General features: G+C 44.9%; 2 protein-coding genes across 5 annotated transcripts in view; one reads left to right on the top strand and one right to left on the bottom strand.

Annotated features, from left to right (window-relative positions):
* FAAP24 (FA core complex associated protein 24) lies at positions 1-7782 on the bottom strand. 3 transcript variants are annotated; one of them, XR_013841802.1, is made up of 6 exons: positions 6911-7260; positions 5159-5294; positions 4712-4851; positions 3843-3995; positions 2028-2345; positions 1-1347 (listed from the first exon to the last, which is right to left on the bottom strand). XR_013841802.1 is itself a non-coding variant. In XM_079987974.1 (5 exons), exons 2-5 carry the CDS (start codon positions 5265-5267, stop codon positions 2097-2099), a joined length of 651 nt encoding a protein of 216 aa, XP_079844100.1. In that variant the 5' UTR covers positions 5268-5294; positions 7563-7782; the 3' UTR covers positions 1-2096. The 3 variants fall into 3 exon arrangements, 2 of the variants coding, with proteins under 2 accessions (XP_079844100.1, XP_079844099.1); XM_079987974.1 differs by lacking the exon at positions 6911-7260 and adding an exon at positions 7563-7782 and having other exon boundaries at positions 1-2345; XM_079987973.1 differs by having other exon boundaries at positions 1-2345; positions 6911-7261.
* Positions 7783-7902: 120 nt separating this feature from the next.
* Positions 7903-11054, top strand: part of CEP89 (centrosomal protein 89) — a 50484-nt gene continuing 47332 nt past the window's right edge. For both annotated transcript variants that reach the window (XM_079987960.1, XM_079987961.1), the window contains exons 1-2: positions 7903-8073; positions 10936-11042. In XM_079987960.1, the coding sequence (XP_079844086.1) occupies positions 8035-8073; positions 10936-11042 (146 nt within the window). In that variant the 5' untranslated portion in view covers positions 7903-8034. The remainder of the gene's footprint in view (positions 8074-10935; positions 11043-11054) is intronic.

Genomic DNA, 11054 nt, shown 5'->3' with positions numbered 1-11054 from the left:
TCAATACAGCAGTAGAATCACAGATCAAGGACCACAAAAATCCCTATAGTTCATAGAAATTATTCCCTTCAGATTAAATCAATGAAATTTAGAACTGATCACCTGTGTTTCTTGTGCCAAGAACTTGCAAAATATTTAGTGATTATTTTATTTTTAATTTATAAAAGCCATACACCATATTTTACAGAATTACATAAGGGTCCAAATCTCAACTTGGTGGGCATTCAGAGGGGAAGGGAGAGTGTAATAGGAGGGGAGACCATGAACAAGTATAGTCACACGTATTGAGGTGAAACTAAAGGTCTTAGTAAAACAGCAAAAAAAGTAAGCAATTTTAGTGAAATTTTCAAATTAACCAAAAGACCCTCAAAAGTGATGAAAAGCAATACTGAATCAGTTAACTTGTCAGAGGAGACAGTTAGAATGTGTCGGCAGCCTATAGACTAAGAGTTTGTCCAATTTGTGTCCCTGTGATGAAGACATGGAAGCCCCCAACCCCAAAGTATCTGCTCCAGAGGGTTGGGGGACCTTCTGGAACAGAACTGGAGGCCACACAGGAAGAATAACTGAAAACTGCACCCTTCCCCCATTTAGCTACCAGATGCCTTCCACCAACAAAGGACCACTAATTGGAAAACACAATTAATTAGCAAAACAACTTTTTTTTTTTGCTTGTCTAGAATTGAGTGCTTGTAATGGCAAATACTGTGCAAGGGACAGGAACCAAATTAGTGGATTCATCCATAGCCAAAATGCAGGAACATCCACAGGGGATGTCTTTAAAACGGGACTGCAGGCAGTAAAAAAGTCAAGAGAGATGCATCACTTTCCATTTGTCCTCCCAGGCGTCCACTTCTCTGAAGAGAACCGAACAGCAGGCTGGGAGCCTTGCCCAGAAGGGCCTGGTTATAACCTTTGAGTTTCACGAAAGCATGACTCCACCGAAAGGGATATAGAACGCCACCGGCAGGTGAGGAAGTCTGAGTCAGTCACCCTTTTTAACTCTGACACTCCTACGTGTTTCAGGTTGGCAGCATCCCAAGTGCCTGGCAGAAAAGTGATCTTCAGGTTGCACCAAGACAGCCAGTTTCCAAGCATGTCACCTGAAACAAGATGATTTACACAAAAGCAACCTAGCAGCCGGTCAGGTCAGGTGCGGATGAAAGCTCATGCAACAGCAATAAATAAGGCTTCACAGACTTGCGATCAACTCGGGGACGGGAAGGGTTGGTTTCATAGCACCACTTGCGAGAATTTATTTCCCCAGGCAATTGTGACAGCAGGAGCCTTGATCTGATGAGTCATCTGAGGCAACCACAGCAATGGTTCTTCTTAAGTTGCTTGTCCCTGTTGGAGAAAATGGCAGCTCAACTGCTGGCTTCAGGCCAGGCACCACTTCACCCTCCAGAGGCTTGGACCCCCAGTGGTTTTTCCCTACAATAATAATAAATAAACAAAACTGAAGCTTCTTGCAAAAAGGGTGTGTGAATGGCAGCCAAAAACAATTGAGAACTCACTGCTTAAGCATTTGTGAGCAGAGTGCTTCTCCGTCTAACCCTAACCCCAACGTTCAGGGCATTTCATCCTATACTAGAAGGGTTTCATATTAAGTGGGTGCTTCGACTTGTCCAAGGAAAAGTAGCTAAGATCCAAATAGCTGCTCCAGGTAGGCACTCAGTGGAATTTTTGTAATCTCATTTGCTCTTTTGACTTGCAAACTGCTTTTGCAAACCCCCCACAATTTCAGGGGATGCTTGTTATGGGAAATGGAAGCTGATGTTTGAAAAATGATATAAAGCCTTCTTAGGCACATGGGACCAGCTGCAGTTCTTGGGATCCTAGCCATGCTACTTATGTGTCACAGATACAAGGCTTACGGTACATCAGGTAACTTCAGACAAAAGTCAACAACTGTCTGCCATGGCGGTAACAAGCAAGGCCACTACCCAAATCCAAAATGTGCTTGTGACACTGTTCAGGACAAGCATGCAGGCTACATGGAGGTTTTTACTATGTTTATAACCCACCTTTGTCCTTTGAGCAAGGAGTTTGAGGTGGCGTACATGGTTCACTTCCACCTTCCCAACCAGGTGAGGTTATTTTGCCTGTGCAAAAAACGCATGGATTTGTTGGGCTAGAGCGTGTCCAACTACTTGCTCGAGCTCCTGGATGGATGCGTTGCAAAGCTGGTGGAGGTTTTGAAACCGTTCCAGGAGAAGCAAAGCTTTTGTTTTCCCAACTCCCGGAATCTGCTGAACCGTTTGGAATACAGAAGCCTCTAAGAGCTGGGGACATTTCTTAGCCAAAAAAGGGTTGCTGGCTTGATCTTTAGTTTGCTCCTGCACCTGGAACAGACAACAAGGAGAGTCTGAGCACCCTCTAGTGGCTTTTAGTGTTAATCATTTCATTCTGTTACATGTTTCCCCCCTCTCCCTAGTAGTAGTATTGATCCTGCCTTCTAGAAAAGGAGTTAACCCTTTTTCTGTATGCTCTGCTCCTCTGCTGACTGAGAAAATGAATAAAATTAAAAAGCAAAGTTCACCAGCATTGTAAACACATTGCAGAGCCTCAATAGAAACAGATACACAATATTAAAGGTGGCATAAAATCATAGAATTGGAAGGGACTCCAAGGGTCATCTATTCCAACTCCTTGCCATGCAGGAATCTCAACTAGATCATACATAACAAATGAACTTCTGCTTAAAAATCTCTTCCACAACCTCTTGTGTGAGTCCGTTCCACTGTTGAATAGCTCTTAATGTTGGAAAGGTATTCCTGATGTTTAATCAGAACCTCCTTTATTGTAACTTAAATTCATTGGTTCGGGTCCTAGCCTCTAGAGCTGGAGAAAACAAGCTTGCTCCATCCTCCATGTGAAAGCCCTTTAAGTATTTGTAGATCTTTACCAGGCTAAACATATCCAACTCCCTCAACTGTTCCTCATAAGACTTGGTTTCAAGACCCTTTATCATTTTGTTGCCTTCCTCTGCACACATTCCAGCTTGTCAATATCCTTCTCCAGTTGTGGTGCCCAGAACTGGACACAGTACTCCAGGTGTGGCCTGACCAAGGCAGAATAGAGTGGTACTATTACTTCCACTATACTTCTCTTGATGCAGCCTTTTTGCTGCTGCATCACATTGTTGACTCATGTTAAGCTTGTGGTCTACTAAGACCTCAAGATCCTTCTCACATGTACTACTGGCAAGTCATGGTTCCCCTGTCTTATGTTTGTACAGCTGGTTCTTCTTGTCTAAGTGCAGAAACTTACATTTGTCCCTATTGAAATTCATTACCAGCTTCTCTCCAAGAACTTTGTAAAAAGTCTCATTGAAATTAAGATACACTATGTCCACAGCATTCCCCGATTCACCAAGCTCTATCAATAGAAGAAATGAGATTCATCTGGCATGACTTGTTTTCAAGGAACCCATGTTGGACTTAGTAATCACAGCATCCTTTTCTAAGTTCTCACAGTCCAATTGTTTAATTATCTGTTCCCTCTTCATTTCATTCACCATTTGCTACACATGTCCAATGTAATATGCCTGACATGTGCACAATTCCACTCATTTGGCAGTACACTGGTACCTCGGGTTACATACGCTTCAGGCTACATACGCTTCAGGTTACAGACTCCGCTAACCCAGAAATAGTACCTCGGGTTAAGAACTTTGCTTCAGGATGAGAACAGAAATCTTGCTCCAGTGGCACGGCGGCACCATTAGCTAAAATGGTGCTTCAGGTTAAGAACAGTTTCAGGTTAAGAACGGACCTCCGGAACGAATTAAGTACTTAACCCGAGGTACCACTGTATAAACAGCTCCTGAAGGGACTTACCAGCTGGATAATAAGCTGTGCTGCTTCTTCTTGGCTTGCCACTGGAAGTAATGTCATCCCAAGTTCCAAGACAACAAATTTTTGCACTGCTGGAAAATACTGACCGCTTATCTGGGTTTTTTCAACTATAACAATTCCTTGGAGATTGCAAGCCTTAAACAGTAAAGAAGAATTAGATGGAACAAAGCTATTAGTGGTATCAAAAGTGACATGGAAATGTGCTTTGATCTGTATGTTCAATTTCTAATCAAGCCTCTGCTTCTGTTCATATTCATCGTTGCTCAGTAGGGATGAGGGGGACTTGGCTGCTGACAAGCTTTTATTTATCAACCTAAAGGTTGAACTTATTTAAAAGACGATGGCTGCCACTTCTGTTCTAGTTCTAGTTCTGCTCCTGCACCTGCACCTTTAACAGCAGCCTGATACCCCCAACACCATCAATTACCACTGTGTCACACTCAGTATCTTGTTTCTTACAGTGACTAACCTGTTATCTCGGGTTATGAAGAAAGCAAACAGATAAAGCATTTCCTGGTATGGAGATAATGTGAAAAGCTTCACCTACTAATAATATGTGAATGAGCCAGTTTTAAAAAGGTGAAAATAAAATTAAAACAGAAAATGAAGATAGGAAATCCTGGGGCAGGCAGAACCCCATGTTTTCTGAAACAAGACAGAAAAAGATAAAACTACATGAAAGGGTTGTTTTCTAGCTATATTTAGCATCAGATATAGTACCACCAGTGTGCGCTGAGTAGAAGAGAGGTCTCTATCCTTGAACTGTGTTCAAATTGCCCTGACATTCTTGCTGATGGAAGTTCTAAAAATGGGGAGTCAGGCAAACACCAGCTATTTCAGGCAGCACTTACGTTTCTAAAGCGAACAAGTCTTCTTTTGAAGCCATTTCCTGCAACCAGGTCTGCTTCAGAAATATAAAGGACACAGGATCTGTTTGAAAGATGGAAGTCTACGACTCCCAGGCCATCTTCTAGAATTAGTTTAACTTTTCCTTGAAATAAGAGACACAAGAAGATTTTAGTAACAGGATAACTATAACAGAGCATCAAATATGAATTCGGGTGAAACCTTGTCTACCTATCCAATATTAATATTAATTTATAAAAAGTTCCATTAATTTCAATAAAACTTACTCCCACTTATATTTAGGGCTACAGCCTCTCATGGCAAGTGCACTTTACAAAAGATCAAAACTGACTTTAAAAATCTGGCTTAAAATATTATATACTACCTCCTATCCAGATCTTGTATTTTAATTACATTTTCACAAATGTTCTGTTTACTATTGACACATTTACCTTGTATCCCCTGAGCAACCAGAGAGCCTTTCCATTTTTCATGGCCAATCACATGCCCATAAGGGACACTAACGGCACCTAGTCGGACAGGAGTGCCTTCATTTGCCATCACTGACCTCCTTCATTTTGTAAACACCTGTCATAAAACACAAAGGAAAAATAAGGCAACAAGGTATTATTCACGAGATGCAGAAGCACTGCATATCTGCACTGGGCTATTGGGTTAATAAACAAATCACCTGTCAGAGGTTTTTATTTCTTTCTGGTATATACGCCATTTGTAAAGCCCTGAATAGCACAATTTTGGACACAAAAAATAGGAATGTGTAAACCAGGGGTCACCAACCCGAGTGCCTACAATGGCATTTATTGGCACCACCAAGCAGAGGTTCCAGATGTTGTTTTCTTTTTTAAAAATCTAGCCCCCCCTCCACAGAAAGTTACAAAGCAAAATGTGCAGGTACCTTTCTAACTGATTTTTGTGAGAGTAGGAAACCTAACTGTTCCTGCCTGCTTATGAGAGAAGTCTGAGCTGCAATTGGTATGCGTGTTATTTCTCAAAAGCTGCTGCTTTTCACCTCCCTTCAACAAACTTTCTTATTTTCTAGCCAGAAATTTGTCAGGTCGAGCAGTTTTTAAAATATGGAAATACAGTACAGCTATATGTAAAGCTTCACTATGATTGCGCTTTCTCCAATTTTGTATGATGCCATGCCTCCTCCCTACATGGTGGCTGTGTTGTTAGGCCGCATACCTCATGGCAGCTGTTCTGTGACTATTCTCCTCTCCCACCCCCTCTGTACCATGCTGCAATCTTTCAAAATGTGCACCCGGGTTGTACAGTAAAGGTTGGGAGCAGTGCCAAATTTACATATAAGCTAATCAATGAGGGTCCAAAAAAAAAAATTTAAAGGAAAAAAAAATCTGGATGTACATTTCCAAAATATAAGATAAAAAACAAATAAAATAAAACCTAATACAGCAACAGTGTTTTGTGTTGAGTAGGCTCCTATGATGTAAATAACGGGCCCCGCCTGCTAGCTTTTTGTTATGTGCAACGGGCTTTAGATACCTATTAGGTCCATAAATTACCCTATAGCATATATTCAACAGGGTGGTGCTGTGGGTTAAACCACAGAGCCTAGGTCTTGCCGATCAGGTCAGCGGTTCGAATCCCCGTGACGGGGTGAGCTCCCGTTGCTCGGTCCCGGCTCCTGCCAACCTAGCAGTTCAAAAGCATGTCAAAATGCAAGGAGATAAATAGGTACCGCTCCGGCAGGAATGTAAACGGTGTTCCTGTGTGCTGCTCTGTTTCGCCAGAAGCAGCATAGTCATGCTGGCCACATGACCCGGAAACTGTACGCCGGCTTCCTCAGTCAATAAAGTGAGATGAGCGCCGCAACCCCAGAGTTGCCCACAATTGGACCTAATGGTCAGGGGTCCCTTTACCTATATAAAGGTAAAAGGTAAAGGTACCCCTGCCCGTACGGGCCAGTCTTGCCAGACTCTAGGGTTGTGCGCTCATCTCACTCTAGAGGCCGGGAGCCAGCGCTGTCTGCAGACACTTCCGGGTCACGTGGCCAGCGTGACAAGCTGCATCTGGCGAGCCAGCGCAGCACACGGAACGCCGTTTACCTTCCCGCTGGTAAGCGGTCCCTATTTATCTACTTGCACCCGGGGGTGCTTTCGAACAGCTAGGTTGGCAGGCTAGGTTGGTTACCTATATATTCAACACAAAAAAAGCGACATTACCTTCAGTAGCATAGGGCCTCATCAAACCTAAATCCAGCCCTGGTTGGGAGACCCTCGCTTTAAGGCAGGAGAGAGATCACGCCACACGCAGGGCTGAAAATACAGGCGCCCACCCAGCAACAGCCACACGTTAGGAAGAAGGCAGGAAACTGTAGTACCAGGCCATGTAGCCTGGCTTCCTTTCGGTTGCAAGGGCCAACCAGATGCCTATGCGAAGCCAGGAAGCAGGGGGAGCCTCTGCTGCTGCCCTCTCCCTGCGTGTGCTTGTCCGGCTTCTGCCTCCTTTCCTAGTCCAATTTGCCCTTCCTTCCCCCTCACTGGCACCTAGTGCTCCTTAGAGGTTGCTTTCTGCAAAGGCCAGTACAGTGGTACCTCGGGTTAAGTACTTAATTTGTTCCGGAGGTCCGTTCTTAACCTGAAACTGTTCTTAATCTGAAGCACCACTTTAGCTAATGGGGCCTCTTGCTGCCGCCGCGCCGCCGTGCGATTTCTGTTCTCATCCTGAAGCAAAGTTCTTAACCTGAAGCACTATTTCTGGGTTAGCGGAGTCTGTAACCTGAAGCGTATGTAACCTGAGGTACCACTGTATCCTGCAATAAAAGAGGGTGGGTGGAGGTTAAAGAACCCCCCTCCCCTTCCCGACAAAACCCACCCAATCCCCGTCAGCTGCGCTTCCAGAGAGAGAGAGATGAGAGAAAGAGAGACAGACGCGCCCCAACTTTGAGCAGCGCGCGCGCTCTGCGCATGACGGACACCGGGCCAACCAGCCAATCGCAACTCAAAGCTCCGCCCTCCCCCCCTCCCCGTCAAAACACAAAACGAAAAGATGCGCGCGAGCGAGGGACGAGAAGAGGAGTGGGCGGGGCTTCTCCTTCAACGGCTGCCCGGTTGCTAAGGGGAAGGCGGAAGCAGTAAAGAGAGCGGCGATTGGTGGAAGAGGGAGGCCGTGGCCAATCGCCGCGCGGCTTGTTCCAGCGTGGTTGCGAGAGGGGAAGCGTCCCTGCTGCCCGGGCGGGATCGCTTCTTTCTCCCCGCTCCCAGGCGGCGGCAGCGGCGGCGGCGGCGGCGAAGACTCTCCCTCGCCGTCCTTTTCTGCGTACGCTGCTCAACCCTCTTCCGCATACATGGCGCTTCGCTTCAGGAGCGGCCGGAGGGGCCAGTTCGTGAGTATCCGGGCCGGGGTCTGGTGGTGGTTCGGGGAAGGGGAGCCCCCCCAGCCCTCCGCCCCCCCCCCGTGTCTTGTAAGGGGCGCCGGTTGCCATGGCGACCGAGAAGCTCTTCCACTGCCACTCTCGGCCTCCCACTGGAAAACTTGTCCGAAGGGGGAGAGATGAGGAAAGCCTTGCACACTTAGCAATGTCCCTGTTCTGTGTCTTCAGGACACGCCACTAACCTAAGAATAAGTCTAGAAACAAGACATTTTGCTCTAGAAAGGGAAGTTCTCATGCGAATAGTGTAATTTTTTAAGGCATGAAGTTTCTATACGTAGAGTCATGCATACTGAAGCCACCTCGTCCGCCTTTGCCTACTGTGACTTGTGGTGGTGCTTCAGGGACTCAGGCAAAGTTATTTCCCAGTCTTGGCTGCCTCAGGTTCTGCTTTAACTGGAGAGGCCCCGGGGGACTTCCTGTATGCAAAGCGAGACTGTCAGTTGGATGGCTCCTTTCCCACACTGGGTGGACATCCGTCTCAAGCTATTACTGTTGCTGCAGCATTTCCAGGACTGTCATCCTGTTTAATCTTCTTTATCCAAGATCAATATACAACTGAACATTGTTGGTGTTAACTTTATCATGCCTGAAGAGGCATGCATATAAATATAAATATGCTTCCTATGAACAGTGAAAAAAATTCAATGTTTTTATTTAAAAAAAATATTTAAAAATATTGTTACAAAATCTTAATATTTATTCATTCCTAGGGTTTAGGCCAGGGGGATTCCCCCAGATCTATAACAATAAGCAATCCAACATAAGAAACTAGCAGCACAGCTTACAAAGTACAAAGTAACTGTTTGGCGGCATTAATTGCAACTTTTTGAATATTTGACCGTATTGCATCAGTTGCCAGGAACTGTGGGTTTATTTCTGTTGTATGTTAGTTGGGGGAAGCAAAATGGGCAACACTAGTATGTTCACAGTATACTATTAGGAGGACCATCAGAATTGTCCTGTTGTGTCAACACTGTAGTCCATGTTCTGATATCTTCCAGACTGCCATAATACAATGTGCTGTACATGGGGCTACCCTTGAATACAACTCAGAAACTTAAACTGTTCCAAAATGGAGTGGCCAAATTACTGGATGGGGTCTTGTTTAGAACTCGTATATACAACTCCTGTTTTAAAACAGCTGCACTGGTTGCTAGCTTGTTTCCAGCCCAGTTTAAGGTTCTCATGCTAGTGTTTAAAAGCCCTAAACAACATAGGCCCCAAATATCTAAAAGACCACTAAGGTGCAGACCCTCACAGGTGTTAAGAGGGGCTCATCTTGGTAGTTCCATCACCCTCAGAGGTTCAAGGTTGTGTGTAACTGAGGAGAGCGCATTATCTGTGGCAGCCCATAAGCTGTCAATTTTCCTCCCCACGGAGGTATGTCTGGCACCTTCATGGCACAACTTTCATGGTATACTAAAGACACAACACTTTACCCTGATGTTTGACTTTTGAGATATAGCATCCTAATACACAACCAAGTAGTGACTGCAATTTGTTTTAAGTTGCTTTTAATACTGTATTTTATACTTCTTCTGGTGAAGGGTGGGTAATAAATATAATACAGTAGCAATAATTATGGTTTATCTTAACGTGCAAGTGAGCCCTATTCTTGTGCATACTTACTCAGAAGTATTTGATGGATGTGTAAGGCTGTACAATATTGCAGCTTTATGGGAGCGGGGGCAGGGAACAGAATATGATTCTGTAAATGGCCTTTAAAAATAGAAATGCCTATAGCTCACTACCCTGCTAGTTAGAAGTGGCTGCCTCCTTTCAATAAATGAAAGCTTTGGTCGCTTTCCTGAAAAAAACCCAGTTAAAGCCAGCAGCTGTACTCAGCAGCATGGCTTTCAAGTGGTTTCATATTTCATATGAAACATGTCAAGTCTCTGTCTCTAAGGATCTAAAGAACTCTCGAGCCAGTTTTGCTCACCCTAGAAGATTTCAGGCTTGTTTTCCTTTCACAGCAGTTTCCCAAGAGGAGTTTCAAATCAGTTTGTAATATAGCATAGTAGTATTCTCATTTAAAATGAAGTAAGATTATATATATAACTAGGTGCACTGAGTCCTCTTTGGATTCTATGCACATACTTAAAAGTATGAAATTAATGAGACCTAATAGTGCAATAGAGGGACGCAGGTGGCGCTGTGGGTTAAAGCCTCAGCGCCTAGGGCTTGCCGATCGAAAGGTCGGCGGTTTGAATCCCTGCGGCGGGGTGCGCTCCCGCTGCTCGGTCCCAGCGCCTGCCAACCTAGCAGTTCGAAAGCACCTCCGGGTGCAAGTAGATAAATAGGGACCGCTTACCAGCGGGAAGGTAAACGGCGTTTCCGTGTGCGACTCTGGCTCGCCAGAGCAGCGATGTCACGCTGGCCACGTGACTCGGAAGTGTCTCCGGACAGCGCTGGCCCCTGGCCTCTTAAGTGAGATGGGCGCACAACCCCAGAGTCTGTCAAGACTGGCCCGTACGGGCAGGGGTACCTTTACCTTTTAATAGTGCAATTCTTTGCATATTTACTTAGCAGTTAAGTAACACTGTTTTCAAAGGAACTTTCTTCCAAGTAAATACAGACAGGACTGCAACATTTGTTCCAAATACATGTATTTTGTACTTTCATTGTTCAGTTGCCATGCTGCAATATTGAGTACTGTTCTTTAGTGCTATGGCCCTGGATCCAATACATACATTAATTTGCATGTAATTGCTCTCCCCTTTTGTGTTGTTTCGAGTCATTGTGCATACTTAGTTTTGTGTTTCTCCATTGTGTTTGGTCAGTCATTGCCAACTAACTTTATTTTAAATTGTCTAGAAACATATAGCTCATGGCCTGATCCCTGCAGCTACCATAGCACCTAAAGCTGCCGTCCCCCGCACCCCTCCCCCTCGTAGTCCAAACCCTTCTCCAGAAAGGCCCAGGTAGGTCTTAAT

Source organism: Podarcis cretensis (genome assembly GCF_951804945.1).
Source record: "Podarcis cretensis genome assembly, chromosome: 8".
In the NCBI taxonomy this organism is placed as follows: Eukaryota; Metazoa; Chordata; class Lepidosauria; order Squamata; family Lacertidae; genus Podarcis; species Podarcis cretensis.
Note: the sequence above shows the minus strand (reverse complement) of the source record. Positions and strands in the feature narration are given on the sequence as shown.

Excerpts from the sequence above, each read along its gene's own strand:
- FAAP24 (XM_079987974.1), bottom strand. The coding sequence starts at position 5,267 with ATGGCAAATGAAGGCACTCCTGTCCGACTAGGTGCCGTTAGTGTCCCT. Across the intron at positions 4,852-5,158 it reads GGTTGCTCAGGGGATACAAG|GAAAAGTTAAACTAATTCTA; the intron begins GTAAATGTGTCA and ends TCTTATTTCAAG. Across the intron at positions 3,996-4,711 it reads GACTTGTTCGCTTTAGAAAC|GCTTGCAATCTCCAAGGAAT; the intron begins GTAAGTGCTGCC and ends TTACTGTTTAAG.